At 41.2% G+C, this 16,621-nt stretch overlaps 2 protein-coding genes across 5 annotated transcripts in view; one reads left to right on the forward strand and one right to left on the reverse strand.

The window, feature by feature from the left end:
• The window catches only part of SUPT16H (SPT16 homolog, facilitates chromatin remodeling subunit), a 38,896-nt gene extending 29,501 nt beyond the window's left edge, over positions 1–9,395 (forward strand). The window contains exons 23-26 of the mRNA XM_032417015.1: positions 6,200–6,329; positions 6,970–7,099; positions 7,228–7,305; positions 7,969–9,395. Coding sequence (XP_032272906.1) covers positions 6,200–6,329; positions 6,970–7,099; positions 7,228–7,305; positions 7,969–8,114 — 484 coding nt within the window. The 3' untranslated portion in view covers positions 8,115–9,395. The remainder of the gene's footprint in view (positions 1–6,199; positions 6,330–6,969; positions 7,100–7,227; positions 7,306–7,968) is intronic.
• A 174-nt stretch (positions 9,396–9,569) lies between these two features.
• The window catches only part of RPGRIP1 (RPGR interacting protein 1), a 41,311-nt gene continuing 34,259 nt past the window's right edge, over positions 9,570–16,621 (reverse strand). For all 4 annotated transcript variants that reach the window (XM_032417546.1, XM_032417545.1, XM_032417544.1 and 1 more), the window contains 3 exons: positions 15,161–15,245; positions 12,353–12,483; positions 9,570–9,682 (listed from right to left, as the gene is read on the reverse strand). In XM_032417546.1, the coding sequence (XP_032273437.1) occupies positions 9,570–9,682; positions 12,353–12,483; positions 15,161–15,245 (329 nt within the window). The remainder of the gene's footprint in view (positions 9,683–12,352; positions 12,484–15,160; positions 15,246–16,621) is intronic.

The following is a 16,621-nucleotide window of genomic DNA, read 5'->3' on the forward strand; positions in this document are numbered from 1 at the left end:
GTTGTATATAAAATGTGCTGGTATACTTAAGGGTAAAACTGCCTTTGGGTTGAGTTATAGCCCAGGACTTAAAAATTTGGAATCTATTAAAGAGTTAATAACTTTTTCCTGAAATTCCAACAGTAGTTGATGAATATTTATACATACAGAAACAAAGTCTAAGATTTTTTTTTATTCTCCTTGGTACGTATATAAAAAAATCTAAAGACGTGTAATAATTTAATTATAAAAAGGGAGGCATATTTCTTTCTCTTGTTTTTATTGAAAGAGGAGATAGAAATTATTTTTATTTTAGCCTTTGACATCCATATTTACACACTTCAGCTAAAACAGTTTCTCATGGAATTATGAGAACTCCGTATCCAGGAGATGTTATTCCCTAGATGTGAAGGGTAAGGCCTGGGTAGCCATGAGTATAGTTCGCTCTGCCCTCCACCCTCACCCCCCATTACCTGTGAAGGGGAAGTGCTGTAAATGTAAACGTCCTCTTAAGAAGTGGGTTGAGAGAACGTAGAAATAAGTTATGAGAAAGATACAAATTTATGGTCTCCCTGAGCATTTTCCTAAGAAACATGCAGGTAGGTGGTGTGATGTCACAAATATTATGTGTAAATGTATATGACTTTTATTGAGGGAAAACTTACGTGTAATAAAATTCACCAATTTAAGTATGTGATTTGATGAGTTGTAGCAAATGTATACAGTTTCAAATCTACCATCATAATCAGGATATAGAATACTTCTTCACTCCTAAAAGTTCCTTTATAGTCATTCCCCTTCCCACAGTTGTATCCCTGGTTTCTATCACGGTACAGTGATAGAATTGCTTCTTCTAGAATTTCACATAAATGGAAGCCTACAGTATGTAATCTTTTGTATCTTGCATCCTTCACTTAGCTCAGTGCTTTTGAAATTTTTAAAGTTGTTGAGTGCATCCTTTTTATTACTGAGGAGTATTCCATTGCATGGATATTCCATACTTCATTTACCACTTAGTAGACGTTTGAGTTGTTTCCATGTGGGGGCTCTTATGAATAGCTGCTATAAACATTACATACAGGTCTTTAAAGTGTAAACACAGGTTTTCATTTCTTGGGTAGATGACCTAAACTATGGCACTGCTGGGTCTTATGGTTTGTGGTTAAGTCTGTGTTCAACTTTGTAAGAAACTATCAAATCACTTTCCAGAAAACCTGCAGTATGTGAGAGTTGTTGCTGTGCATCCTAATCACTTGGTTTTGTCTGTCTTTTTAATGTTAGCCATTTAATGTGCAGTGCTGTCTCAGTGTGGTTTGTTTGCATTTCCATGATGACCCGTGATGTTGAACATCTTTTCATATGCTTATGTGTCATTCTGTGTCTTGGAGGAAGTAACTTTGTATTTTTTGCCCATGTTAAAAAGGAGGTTGGTTGCTTTTGGGGTGCCTGGGTGGCTCAGTTGGTTAAGCGACTGCCTTCGGCTCAGGTCATGATCTCAGGGTCCTGGGATTGAGCCCCGCATCGGGCTTCCTGCTCGGCGGGAAGCCTGCTTCTCCCTCTCCCACTCCCCCTGCTTGTGTTCCCTCTCTCGCTGTCTCTCTCTCTCTCTGTCAGATAAATAAATAAAATCTTTAAAAAATAAAATAAAAAATAAAAGGAGGTTGTTTTTCTGAGTTGTAAGAATTCTTTAGACTGAATAGGGACATCTGGGTGGCTCACTGAGTTAAGCATCTGACTCTTGATTTCTGCTCAGGTCATGATCTCAGGATTGTGAGATCGAGCCCCAAGTCAGGCTCTGCGGTCAGCGTGTAGTCTACTTGAGATTCTCTCTCTCCCTGTGCCCCACCCCCCATTCATGCTCTCTCTCTCTCTCTCTAAATCTTTAAAAAAATAATAAAATTATTTAGACTGGATATAAATCCTTAACCAAATACAGGTTTTGTATATGTTTTCTTTTTCTTTTTTTTTTTTAAAAGATTTATTTATTTTAGAGAGAGAGTGAGCCTGGGGAGAGGGAGAGAGAATCCTCAAGCAGACACCCTGCTGAGCGCAGAGCCCGACGCGGGGCTCAATCCCAGGACCCTGAGAACATGACTTGAGCCAAAGTTAAGAGTCGGCCGCTTAACCGACTGAGCCACCCAGGCTCCCCTTGTATATATTTTCTTACAGTAGTTTCTATGCCTCTTCATTTTCTCAAGTGTCTTTTAAAGACTAGAAGTGTAAAATTCTCATGAAATCTGTTAAATCTACTCTTTCTTTTGTAATTTGTGCTTTTAACGTCTTATCTAATAAATGGACTAACCCAGAATCATAAACATTTTCTGTTTTCTCCTAGAGTTTTATAGGTTCAGGGCTGATATTTAGGTTTGTGATCCATTTGGAGCTTATTTTTTACTGTAGCGTAAGGGTCAAGGTTCATACTTATAGCCAATTATTCTAGTACCATTTGTGATGAGATTATCCCCGAGTTACTGACTTTATCTTGGTATCTTTGTAAAAAGATTAACCGTGTAGGAGAGGGTCTATTTCTGGATGGTGTTCTGTTGCATTGGCATCTGTGTGTCCTTATACCACCGTCATAATTATTGTAGCTTTAGTAAGTCTTGAAATCAGGTAGTGTAAGTCTTCCAAATATGTTTCTTCTCAAAATTGGCTATATTAGGGACGCCTGGGTGGCTCAGTTGGTTAAGCATCTGCCTTTTGCTTGGGTTATGATCTCAGGGTCCTGTTTTGAGTCCTGCATCAGGCTCCTTGCTCAGCGAGGAGCCTGCTTCTCCCTCTGCCTGCCGCTCTCCCCTTCTCATGTTCTCTCTGACAAATAAAATCTTCAAAAAAAAATGGTTATATTACATTGACTACTATATGTAAATTTTAGAATCCTGTGTCTTTCAACAAACTGGTCTTAATTTAAGTTACCAGTTTTAGTATTTGTACAATTTATAATGGTGTTCCCTTTCATTCCTAATATTGATCATGTTTCTTCTTTTTGTCAATCTGCCTAGAGGTTTAATTTTATTTTTTTCATCATGCTGAAATGTCCTTCCTTATTCCTGATAATAGTCCTTGTTTCTTTCTTTCTTTTTTTTTTAAATTTAGTCCTTGTTTCAAAATCTACTTGGTGTGTCATTACTGTGGGCTTCTAGCTTTATTTTGGTTAGTGTTTGTATAACGTGTCTTTTTTCTGTCCTTTTACTTTTTTTTTTTTTTTTAAGATTTTATTTATTTGAGAGAGAAAGAATGAGACAGAGAGAGAGCATGAGAGGGGGAGGGTCAGAGGGAGAAGCAGACTCCCCGCTGAGCAGGGAGCCTGATGTGGGACTCGATCCCGGGACTCCAGGATCATGACCTGAGCCGAAGGCAGTCGCTTAACCAACTGAGCCACCCAGGCGCCCTGTCCTTTTACTTTTAACTATATGTTTAAAGTGGCTTCCTTGGAGACAACATATATTTGGGTCTCACTTGTTTTAATCTATTCTTCTACTTTTAATTGGATTGGTGAAAACAGACCATTTACATTTATCGTTAACAATATGGTTGGGTTTTAAATCTACCATCTTGCTCTTGGTTTTCTCCTCTGTGCTTTGTTGCTTTTCTCTTTATATGCTGCCTTTTGGATTAATTTTTATGATTGTATATTAAGGTCTTTTTGGGGGTTTTTGTTTTTTTGTTTGGTTGGTTTTTTGGTTGTTATTGTTTGTTTGTTTTTGTTTTTGTTAGTAATCTCTACACCCAACATGGGGCTCAAACTCATGACCCAAGATCAAGAGTTGCTTGCTCTTCTGACTGAGCCAGCCTTGTGCCCCCAGGCAGTTATCTCTTAATTAATAAAATGAGGGGGAAAAAAGTCTTGGATATTTACTTATGTATTTACCATTCCTGGTGCTCTTCACTCCATTGTGTGGTACCAACCTTCTATCTGCTTTAATTTTTCTTTGCCTGATAAACGTCCTTCTTTAGCATTTGAGCTGCAGGTTTTCTTTTTTTCTTTTTTTTTTAAAGATTTTATTTATTTGCCAGAGAGAGACAGGCAGAGGGAGAAGCAGGCTCCCACTGAGCAGGGAGCCCGATGTGGGGCTCGATCCCAGGACCCTGGAATCATGACCCGAGCCAAAGGCAGACACTTATCCGACTCAGCCACCCAGGCGCCCCGAGCTGCAGGTTTTCTGGTGACAAATTCTCTCAGCTTTTTTCTTGAAAGTCTTTATTTCTCTTTCATTGCAGAATGATGTTTTTTGCTGGATGTAGGATTTTAAGTTGACAGTCTTTTTTAATATTTGTGAGATGTTGCTCCATTGTCTTCCAGCTCAGACATCTGCTGCAGTGTCTGCTGTCCCTGTTCATACTTCTGTACAGATTCCTCGGGATATTTTATTTTCTATTTCTATCAGTGGTTTTTAGTAGTTTGATTATTAGGTGCTTTGCTGTGTTTTGTTGTTTTTAATGGTTATTCTGCTTAGTGTGTGTTGGGCTTCTCAGATCTGGGGGGTGTGTAGTTTTCATCATATCTAGAAATGTTTTGGCCATTCTTTTTTTTTCTTTCTAGAGAGAGAGAGAGGACAAGCAGGGGGCCATTATTCTTCAAATATTTTTGCTCAGTACCCCCCCTTTTTTTTTCTGAGACACCTATTTCTTCACTTCTCAGCATCTTCAGGTTTCTCTCTTCATTTATAATAACTTCTTAAATATCATTATCTGATACTTCCATCCACCATCTTTGTATTTTCTGGGTCTGTTGCTATTGGTTGATTTTTCTTCTGCTTGTTTGCGTGTCTGGTAATTTGTGATCAACTGCCAGAGTTACTACACATTTTTGTGTGCTAGGTTTTTAAAACTTTTTCTAGATTTCGTTCTAGGTATAGTTGAGTGATTTGGATACCACTTGATCTTTCAGAACTTGTTCTCAGATGTCACTAGTGCTGGTTCAGAACAGCTTTTTGGTCTAGGACCAATTTACCCCATTGCTGAGGCAGTACTCTTTCGAGGGCTCGGGTTCACTGTGTATTAATAAGGTTTTTCCCCTGAAGCTGGTACAGCAGGAACTATTTCCAGCTCAGTGTGAGATCTGGGAGTTATCTGGCCTGCTGCTTTGCCCAGCTCTACTTAGCTTCCTCTCATGCATGTTGGAGATACGCTCTCGGCCAAAGGTTGAAGGGGATCCCTCTGCACGTTTCCAGAGCTTTTTCTGTCACTCTCTCCTCCAGTACTCCCGCCTCAAAATTCTAGCTGCCTTAGCCTCCACAAATCCTTCTCTCTCTCAGGTTCTGGTTGGGTTCCCCTGCCCTGCATAGCAGCCTGGGAGCCGCCTCCAGGCAGAAAATTTGGGTGGTTCTAAAACAGAACCCTGTATGTTTCCTCCTTTAGGGCATTATAGTCCTGTGCTGCTTTTTAGCCAGTGTCTGAAAGCTGTTTCATATCTCGTTTGGTTTTCTAGTTGTTTAAAAGTGAAAAGGTAAATCTAGTCCTCGTTACTCCACTGTGGCTAGAAGCGCAAGTCACGGTGTGTATGATGCAGTGCCGGTTACGGACTTAGGGCAGCGGTTCCCAGATAGGTTTTGTGATCCTCGCTATTGTCATTTCTTTGGTTTCCTTTTCTCTTCCTTCCCGCCCACTTGAATTGATTGAGCTCTCCTCAACAGAAGTAAATAAAGGCATTTGAACATTTTAATACAGAGTACTTTAGGTACTAAACAAACAGAAAACTTATCCCTACCTTCAAATAGATCCTGCATCATATAAGCAATACATAAGAAAGCAGTGGAAGATTGGGGAGGGAAAGCTAGGGCCAGTTGCTGTTTCTGAACTGCAGTGGTGTGAATGATCAGAGCTGAAAAGTAAGAATCCTAGAAATGCTTATAAGTTGAAACTACTTGCAAATAAGAGTGAGTCGGGGAGGGGAAGGCATAGGTGAGGAGGAGAAAAGGCTAAAGGAGGAACAGGGAAGTTGGTGCTTAAAGAAAATGGAAAACAAAAAGATGATGAGCTTTGTTCAAGAGACAAAGTTGCTTCATTTGGAATGCTGCGCTGTCGTGAGGGCTGGTGTCTGGGAGACCAACTATCAGCCATTTGGGTCCATTCTGGTGGCATAGTGCAAAGAATATCTGCTCTCCTATACTGAGGAAAAGGTTATCTACCTTCAGAGATGCTTATGAGCAAGATGACACAGTACGTACTCAGAAAATACAGAGAATTGATTTTGACTTCATAATGTCCTGTCTCTCAGTTCCTGTGACCTAAAGTACACAGAAGGAGTGCAGTCCCTCAACTGGACTAAAATCATGAAGACCATTGTCGATGACCCCGAGGGCTTCTTCGAACAAGGTGGCTGGTCTTTCCTAGAGCCTGAGGGTGAGGTGCGTGAGTGTGGGGTTTCTTTTCTGGTACATGGTGGTGCCCATTACCATTTGGGCGGCTAGGAAATGCCATGTAAGTAGCACAGAAGGGAGCAGACCGAGTGGGAGCTTGGTCTTACTGTATTGTTTCTCCAGGTTAGTTTTACAGGTAGATGATAAATTGGGGACTGGTAGCCACTCAGATTTCTTTGAAATTGCAAAATTGTTCTTAGTATTGGGAAAAAATTCTTCAGGGCATTTTTACTTCTTACTATTATTACCTGAAGTATATTTAACATATAGCATATCAGGTGCAGGTGTAACTTTAGGGCGTTTTGCAAAAATTGTTTTCTAAGAAGTGGTTCTTCACCTCTGCATAATGCATTATTACCAAGAGTATTTCTGTGGTTAATTTTCCTGGGTAAGGAAGGGTGAAGTGAATCTTAAAGAAATACTAATTAGATATTTATCTAGTAATTGCACTTAACTAGCAATTTTAAATTAGCCTTTTTATCTTTTGGTCGCTCGGGGGTTTTGGGTTTTATTTTTTTCATGTAAAAAAAAAAAATAATGCTGGTGTGCTAAATGGGTTGAATTAATTCATTAATCAAGTGAATGTCAAAAAAAGAACCCAGTAAATAGTATTATGCTGACTCACCAGGGCAGTGATGCTGAGGAAGGGGATTCAGAGTCTGAAATCGAAGATGAGACTTTTAATCCTTCAGAGGATGACTATGAAGAGGAGGAGGAGGATAGTGATGAAGATTATTCATCAGAAGCCGAAGAATCAGGTTAGTCTTTATAGGGAAAATTTTTCATGGCTTTCTATAATCTAATGTCATTTCTGGAAACTCATAAAGGAGGGAAGAATTTTGGCATTTCATTCCTGTCTGAAGACTAATGTTTAATTTTATTTTAGACTATTCCAAGGAATCACTGGGCAGTGAAGAAGAGAGTGGAAAGGATTGGGATGAACTGGAGGAAGAAGCCCGAAAAGGTAAATTTTTTATTGTTTGTTGTTTATTTTTGAGGCACAGATTTCTAGCAGATTTTAGTATTTTGAGCTGGTATTTGCCTAATAACGAATAACAAAAGAACACTGTAAAACTCACGTGGAGTTACAGCTACAACTTCATCAGAGGAGCAGAGAAGCTCTAGAATGCGTCCACACTCTTCCAAGTGGCGTGACTCTGTCTAACCGATGCTTTCTTCCTGGGGTAGCCACATAGTCTTGGAAGGCTCCAGAATTAGGCCAGTTTCCAAATGTGTCCTATAATAGTCTAATTTTCTGGACCTCTTCTGGGTTAGGATTGTTTTTATAAATACTAGTTTAATTACTCTGAGACCAGACGCCAGATATAAGTTAAAAGGTGAAAGGGAAATATCATCTACTGGGTCCCGAGCATTGGGATGGGTACCTTGCATAGATTACCTTATTTAATCGTAAAACAATTTTCCATCGTATGAATACATAAACCAAGGCTCAGAAAGGTTAAGTACTTGCCCAAAATCAATCACACAACCAAGAAGCGACGGAGATTAACAGATTAAAACCTAAGTTTGACGCCGAGTACACACCCGACTAGCGCATGCCGTCACGTACTCTTAGGTATCAAAGTGAACCTGCCGCTAACTAGTAGTGCCCCTCTCTCCTATTTAGCGGACCGTGAAAGTCGTTACGAGGAAGAAGAGGAACAGAGTCGAAGTATGAGCCGGAAGAGGAAGGCATCTGTGCACAGTTCAGGCCGTGGCTCTAACCGTGGTTCCAGACACAGCTCTGCACCCCCCAAGAAAAAGAGGAAGTAACTTCGGAACTTTGGTCCTCAGCTCCATTCTTTATCCAGCCAACCCCTACAAATTTTACATGACATAGAAACTGTATTTTTCCTTTTTTTTCCTTTTGAAGTTTTGCCATTTGTGTTTATGGGTTTAGGGGGCCATTTGTGTGGACCAATCTACTCGGGGAATTCCAGGCCCACCAGGACACGTGCCAGTGGCCCCATCCAGATGGCGAGGGAGGAGGTGTTCTTGAAGAAGGGCAGAGGCTTCCGCTGTTAATAAGTACCGTTTCATTCCTCTCTTCCCGCCACCTTCTGCCAGGACATCGATGGCTTCTGACATCTTATTCTTTGATGTCTCAAAGCTGTATTTCCAAGACATTGGTACGAGGTGACCCCTAACTACCTGTACCATGGTTCTTGACCAGCAGATCCGAGCCTCCATCCTACCCTACTGCCATGACCTTCCTCACATCTCTTTACGTCCCATCTTTGCAGTACTCAAGAAAAGGTTCTTGGAATTTGCTAATAGTTGTGATAGACCACACAACCTGAGCTAGTGAGGCAGAGCGGGCCGGTACCTCCGTCTGAGTTGTCCTGCTTTTTCGCCTCACGCAGATAGAGGTATCTCTGCTGCCTTGGACGACCTAAGAAGCAGTGGCACTCCCTGGCTCGGTTTCGTCCTCCTCACAAATTCACACATGGTACCATGGTAGAAGCAAAATTACCACTGTTTCTTTTCTGATGTATCTGAGGAAGAATGGTTGTGCCTCACGCACTGCTTCTAGTGAAACCTAGAAAGGAGGCTCAGAGGAATCAACATTTAGATCTGGAAGGGGCAGGTCATGCCTGGGGCCTAGAATACCCTGATGAGAAAAGAGAAGAGGAAGGGAGGCCACGTCTACAACACAGCCTCTCGTCACTGCTGCTCCTTATTTTTACTTGTCTTGCATTGTCCTGTATTTATCACAGTTTCTGTTGAACAGCTTTTTAAGTATTTGGGGAGTTTATCTCGCCATCCTCCCCCTCCTGGTTCTCTGCACCCACCTGTCCCACTGCAGTTCCTTCTGTGTTCTGTGACTTTAAGAGGGGAGGGGTCTCGGATTTTTGTTTGTTTGTTTGTTTTTTTCTCCTTAGCAGTAGGACTTGATATTTTCAATTTTGGAAGAACTAAAAGATAAATAAACTGTGGTTTTTTTTGTTGTTGTTTTGTTTTTGTAAATTCACCTTTTGTGACCGTTCTTTTGCAGTTCCCGAAAGCAGGCCTGCTTCTCACCTGGAAGAGTGCTGAGACGTTAGAGAATAATGCCTTTGTCCAGGGAGGATCACAGAAATTCACTTTCGTCCTTCTAAGCTTTTGTCATTAGGTTGAGAGATACCAGACATCACAGTAAACCAAATTCATGGTATAGCAAGTTACTTTATAAGAGACTTTTTACTATGGTTCCCTCCGAGAGTTTAGAATGGAATAGTACGTGCTCCATCAAGAAAACGTATCTTCTGTCATCTCCTTGTAAACAGCATGGAGGGCGGCAGCAGCTTGAAGGGACACCTTCAGCCTTCCTATTTGGGTGGCCTGATCTTCAGGGCTGACAACTGTTGGGAGAGGAAAGGCAAACAGGTCAGGTGGCAGTACTGTTCAATTAGGAAACAAACAACTGCCAGGTGCCGTGTGAGAGGATGGGGACACCACAGGTCACTGCCTCATTTCTTCGGGGGCTCAGTCTAGCGGAAAAGAAGGGGGAGCACAGTCAGTACAGTATGCGAGGTGCTCTGGTGAAAACTCCGGGTGCTTTGGGAACACGTAGAAGCGGCACCTAAGCCAGGATGGAGGAATTGGAAAAGGCTTTCTGGAGACAATCCCTGAGCTAAGTTTTTAAGATGTTCTAAATAAATCTTAAAAAAAAAAAAGTGAATCTGTATAGATAGGCTGGGGGCAGATCATAAAGGGCCTTGTTTGTCTTCTAAGGGATCTGGTTTTAACCGAAGTATAAAAGTGGTGATTTTTATTTGGGGTCTAGAAAAATGGCCATTATTTGGAGAATATAATTGGGGGCATGAGTAGATCAGGGAGGGTAGTTATGAGGCTGTTGCAGTAATTCAGGAGAGAAAGGAGTCTGAAGTATAATGGGATGGAGAGAGAAGGACAGATTCAGAACATCTGAGAGCTAAAAATGTGATTAAATGTTGGGAGTGAGGAGTAGGCTGAAATCAAGGATGACCATTCTAATTTGGATAACTGGATGGTGGCTAGTCAAGTTTTAGGTACTAAGAGAACATAGAAGTAGTGACTATTGGTCTACTGGTCTACTGTAAGTCTAGATTTTATTAAAAATCTGGACTGGAAACCTAGATTTGAGATAATATTTAGATTATAATTAAAACCCTGGGAGTGAATGCAAACACCCAGGAAGAGGGTAGATGGAGAGAAAAAAAGAGGCCAAGAACTGAACCAGGAGAACCCCAACGTTCAAACCGGGGGAGAAGACCCTGTAAAGAAACAGAAGGATCCCCCACAGAGTGATCTGGAAAGTCAAATGGTGTAAAAAAAAGGGAGAACGGCGTTCAAAAAGGAGAATGAGCAATAATATTAGAGATTAGAAAGGTCAAGTAGGATGAATAAGGAAACTCACTGGGTTGGACAATTAGGAAAACTGGTAAGAACAGAGTCAATAAAGCGTCTGGATGAAAACATGGTCTTAACTGTGCGGGCCGTGCCAGAGCAGTACGGCTCTGACTGACCATTCAGCGGGTATTCCCAGGAGCCCGAGTTTGAAAGTGCGAAGAGAGAAGGTAGCTGCAGGGCTGGAAAGCAGTGTTTTGTTTTTCAAATCAGACCAACATGATTAAAGTCTGAGTGGAAGGAAGGGCAGCCATAATAAAGAAATTACTATAAATTTTTCTTTTGATGATTAAAAAAATCAAAATAATTGAGACGTATTCATTGGCTTTAGAAATGCTAAGGTCACAACTAGAAAAGGCTTCAGGGGCTGTTCCTTCTGCACAAAGGCCCAGAAGCCAGGAAGAGCACAGCATGTCTAGGGAATGGGGACGGGAATCGCACTTGGGAGTGCGAGCCGGAAAACAGGTGACAGACCCAAGCCAGCGAGCCAGCGCTGTCCTAAACACTCCTCTCCCTCCGCAAGCCTCCACTTAAGCCTTCCCTCAGTCCTCGGGACATGCCTACGGAGCAACTGCTGTTCTTCTCACCTTGCAGTTGAGAAAACTGGCACGGAGAGGTTACACAACTTGCCCAGTACCTCAGCTGGAAAGGTACTAGAGGAATAAAATGAAGACTCTTGTCTACCAGCTAGTTTGAACTCTGTAGCGCCTGGTCTGAAGAGTATTCCTCAAATCTTCCTGTAATTTTATATCATGTCTCAGTACACATGTACATAAGAAAGTGTCACAAAATAATCTATGTGTAGAGCACTCTGATATCTCCTACAGTTCCCAGTTCTGGTCATGACTTACTAATTTAATTTCACCACCCATTGGTTGGTTGGTTAAGACTGGCGGTTTGAAAACCACTGGTCCAGCGGGTAATCTTCGGGGCCTACTACAGCCTCGCAGATAAGGTCAATGTGAAACCCCAGGCGCGCAGGGTAAGAGCAGTGCGGACTGGACAGGACAGGCCCCTTCGGAGGCAGATACTTTTGAGGCACGCCAGTCTTGCAGCGAACAATGTTAAAAATGGGTTTAAGAAGAATGGTGATCAAATTTTTTGTAAAGAGACACTGTAGCAGATGGAAATGGGGTGGAAGTGGGGATACAGTCCAGACACTTCTGAAGCAGGATGGTTAAGGTTTGGTAACCAAAAAAAAACCCACCCCAAAAACCTCGGTAACAAATACCATGAGGTGTGAGGGAGCAGGTGAGTGGGTGTCTGTGGAAGAGACTGTATGACAAGAGGAGGGTGTTTGCTGCCTTTACAAACCTTATATGCTTAAGAGAAATCAGGAATTCTGATCTTTAAATCTGACTGAAATTAAAAGAATTGGTCTTTTCGAAATTCCCTGATTTCAAACCCTGGAGATTCATAAAAGATTGTATTCCAGTTGTCATGGGGTACATGGGCTAAAATATACAACTGACTACTCTCATGCTTGATCTAGAAAGAAATACAGCTGTAGGGATTTTGATCCAATTTACATCATCAACTTCATAGTGGTAATTACATACTGAAGGTAAAACAGGAGTATTCGTGATTAGGCTGATTTCCTTAGAAATAAGTGAAACTGAGAAGCATGAACATTTATTACTCACTGTCTAGCTCTTGCTCTACACCATCTCCTCCCGATTCCATGAGCTGCCACAGTTCCAGAAACGCGTATCCTACTTCTTGACATTCTTTATTTTCGTCGTCCATAGGATCACTTACCACTGTAAACTTTAAACTAAAGGAAAAATTCCATTTAACTCAGTACTGCTGATACTGTAAGGCTTAAAATACATATATAAGGATAAAAGTAATCATACATAACACAGCGTTTTCCCTGAATCACTTTTCCCTTGCCTCCACTTTACACAACTATAATGGCGAAAGAGTAAGGAATTGGTGTATTTTAAAGTAATGATAGGCCTGGAGAAGAGGGAACTAAGACTCAAGATGATGTAGTTGATCAAGTTGTCTCAGAACTGTTCAGACAGGGGTGCCTGGGTGGCTCAGTCAGTTAAGCATCTGCCTTCGGCTCAGTTCGTGGTCCCAGGGTCCTGGGATCGAGCCCTGCATCGGGCTCCCTGCTCAGCGGGGAGCCTTCTCCCTCTGCCTGCCGCTCCCCCCTGCTTGTGCGCTCTCTCTCTGACAAATAAATAAAATCTTTAAACAAAAACCCCACAAAAGACTGTTCAGATAGGTTGCCTTGTAAGAGAGCTTACAACTCTGATGAAAGATTTGTCATTGACAGTGAAGGTGTTTGCACAAAAACCAAGATTACAGGAAATTAGAAGAGTTCTTAGATTTCTAAATAAAAGTTGGGTATCAAGCTGGAGCAAAGGAAAACAGAAGGAACACAGAATTGCAAAATGTATAAGAAGTGTATCCCTTTGAGTTGTAAGTCTGGAGACAGGGCACCAGAGAGCAAGCGGCCAGTAGTCAACAGCACTCATCATTCTGACTCGGCCCCGCAAAGAAGGAATTCTAGAAACTAGTACCTACTTGATTTTTGGAGATAAAACTCACACATAAATTCACTATCTTAACCATTTTAAAGTGTACAATTCAGTGTGTTTTAGTAAAATCACAGTGTTGCCCAACCATCACCAGTAATTCCAGGCCATGCTCATCGCCCCAAGAAGAAACCCTACAGCCATCACGCAGCCACTTCCCGTTCTCCCCTCAGCTCCGGGAGACCACCAATCAACTGTCTCTCTGGGTTTGCCTATTCTGGACATTCTGTATCCCTATTAATTTTTTAAAAGCAAATACTGGTGGCAAATAGTGGTAAGAGAGCAAGAATAGGACTAAAAATTCAAGCTTTTAAAATCACAACTAAGCAAGATTAAGCTAAAAAGAAATTCTGAAAGTGATACATTGTTAGCTCATGAGGCAATATTCATTTGTGATGATGCTTCTGTATCCTTACTGAGAACTTCAACAATACAAAGGGATAATGCTGACTCCCTGACCCCAAGTTTCCCCTTTCTAGGTACAGGGCATTCATTCATCCATTCATTCATTCATCCATCCATCCATTCATTCACAACCCTGAGATCAAGACCTGAGTTGAGACCAAGTGTCAGACGCCTAACTGACTGAGCCACCCAGGCGCCTCCCAGATGCTTTAGATAAACTACATTATTTCAGTTGTATCCTCACACAAGCCTTCAAGTTAAGTAATATTCAAAGATCACAGAGCTAGTAAGTGGAAGAGTCAGGATTCAAAACCAGGCCTCTCTGATTACAAAGCCAATGTTCTGTCCACTGTACGACACTGGCAAACAGGTAAAATCAATCAAAATCTAAAATTGAATAGGAGGTTACGAAAAGAAAAGAAAAAAAGCTACCACTGTAAGGGAATAAAGGAAGAGCGTATTCTAGGAATGCTGCGAGAAGAAAAGAAAATAACTAAATTTAACACTGATGCAGAAGGGAAACAACCAAACGCTTTCCATTCCCAAAAGTTACCAGTCAGCTTCTGTTTAAGTGCACAGTGATACCGGAGTCAGATTCACTGTTTATTTCAGTGGCTCCTTTTTCAGTCCTTTCTATGACTGACTGGAGACAAAGTAAATGCAAATTAAACACCAGCCCTGTATTATTTCTTACCCACACACTTGAAAAGGAGGCAACATTGCTAGATCTTGCCAAAAACAAAAAAAACCCAAACAGATGCCCACTTAAATTTGAATTTCAAATTTTAGCTAAACAACGAATAATTTTCTTAGTATAACTGTCCTGTGCATTTCATCGGGAACTTCTAAATGGAGGCCTCTTCAGATTAGAGGAATAACAAGGACACTTCCCTAAAATTGATAGTATGCCTAGAATTTATTTCAGTTATATCAAAGTCAAAGTAATCCTGTAGAGAAATAATTTTAAAAATCTAAATATGAGGGGTGTCTGGGTGGCTCAGTCGATGAAGCGTCCGACACTTGATCTCAGCTCAGGGCTTGATCTCTGGGTCATGAGTTTAAGCCCCACACTGGGCTCCATGCTGGGTGTGGAGCCCACTTAAAAAAAACAACAACTAAATATGAAATTAATATTATAAAGACATAATATTTGGTAAGCTAGCAATGGTACTGTGTTTGTGGGAAATAAATTATCTGGGAATGTCAAAGGGTTTTTTCCATTCCTCATAGAGCACTGTTAGTATTCAAGTACTTGCTGCCACAAAAACAGTGCTTATCAGGGGGCTGGCATGGGTGAGAGATGAACTACACCGATGAGATTCATACAGTTTATCAGGTAGTTGTAAAAATGAATCAGACTCAAAGAGATGAGAAATCCATTCAGTAAATTAATATGAAAGAAGTTGCTCGAATATTCAATATCAGCACAAAACCAAACTTAAACTCCTAAACTCCTGTGTGGATGATATCTCCCTTCTTTCAAAGTGGAAAGATGCTTACCGTCCTTGCTCAGGATCTTGTCTGTTCAGCATGGCAAACAGAAACTGCCTTCGGCCTTTTTGTTCCAGTGGGTCCAGGTCTATCACTGTATTAAGGATAAGAGAGGAGAAAAGCAAAGAATCATACGCTGTTGCTATTTGGGCACTAAGACTTTCATAAGTGGTATATGTAAAACCGTGATAGAAAAGAGAGGTTGGCAAGCTAGGGCTCATGGGTGGGCCACCTGTTTTGGTAAATAAAATTTTTACTGAATACAGCCAATGCCTATTTGTTCACATATTATCTATGGTTGCTTTCCAACTACAGTGACAGAGTTGAATAGCTGTGACAGAGACCATTTGGTCCACAAAGCCTAAAATATTTACTACCTGGCCCTTTAAGAAAAAGTTTGTCGACCCTGATGAAAAGGAAGCCTTAGGATCTGCACTGAAAGCTGTTCTGCCATTGTGCCAAGATGAATGTGCTCCCACCACTCTACAGCTGGAAGAACCCCAGGAGACTGATTTTTTAGGGCCACCCAGAGGTTTGAGTTTTGCAGCAGGTTCAACTCAAGGTGCCTCTCTCAACACCCACCCTCCCCTTCCTCCTCATTTCTATATGGGAATGCTGCAGCCTCAAATACATTAGCTTATGTTTTCCAGCCTCTATTTTAGCTGGATTTGGCTGCACGATTAAATTCTGGCTATTGTGTTATGTGAAACATGCTTAACAGGCTCAACTGGGAGGCATCCTTCCTTTCCCTGGCAGCCATTAAGGGTGACAGAGTCACCAAAAGGATGGAAGATAGGCACTAGGTTGATAAGAAGGCAGGATGGGAGTTTGGATCCTGACAGAATCACATATCCTCAGTCCTGGACTGCCCCCCTCAGAATTCATTTTATACAGGTAAGAAATAAACTTCTACCTCATATAAGGAAAGGATATACTTAAGGAAAAAAAAAAAAAAAAGGAGGAACAGACAACAACAAACAGTTCTTAGAAATTTAAGATAAATTTTCAATGACTGGAAGATAAAATTAAGGAAATTTGAGGGGGCACCTGGCTGGCTCAGTTGGTAGAGCATGCAACTCTTGATCTTGGGCTTGTAAGTTTGAGCCCCACATTGGATGCAGTGATTACTTAAAAATAAAATCTTTATTTTTTTTATTTAGAGAGGGAATGGGGGAAGGGGCAGAAGGAGAGAGAGAGAGAATCTTAAGCAGGCTCCATGCCCAGTGTGGAGCCTGATGGGGAGCTCAATCTCATGACCCTGAGATCATATCCTCAGCCGAAATCAAGTCAGATGCTTAACTGACTGAGCCATACTTAAAAATAAAATCTTTAAAAAAACCAAGGAAATTTCCCCAAAATAGAAAGAAAAAGTAGAGCTGGGATTATAGGAAGAAAATGAGAAAATTAGAGGATCAATTTGGAAGATCAAAAACTCTACTAAGAAAATGAGAAAATCCTGGGGACAAAATT

Source organism: Phoca vitulina, unplaced genomic scaffold (genome assembly GCF_004348235.1).
Source record: "Phoca vitulina isolate PV1807 unplaced genomic scaffold, GSC_HSeal_1.0 scaffold20, whole genome shotgun sequence".
NCBI lineage: Eukaryota > Metazoa > Chordata > Mammalia > Carnivora > Phocidae > Phoca > Phoca vitulina.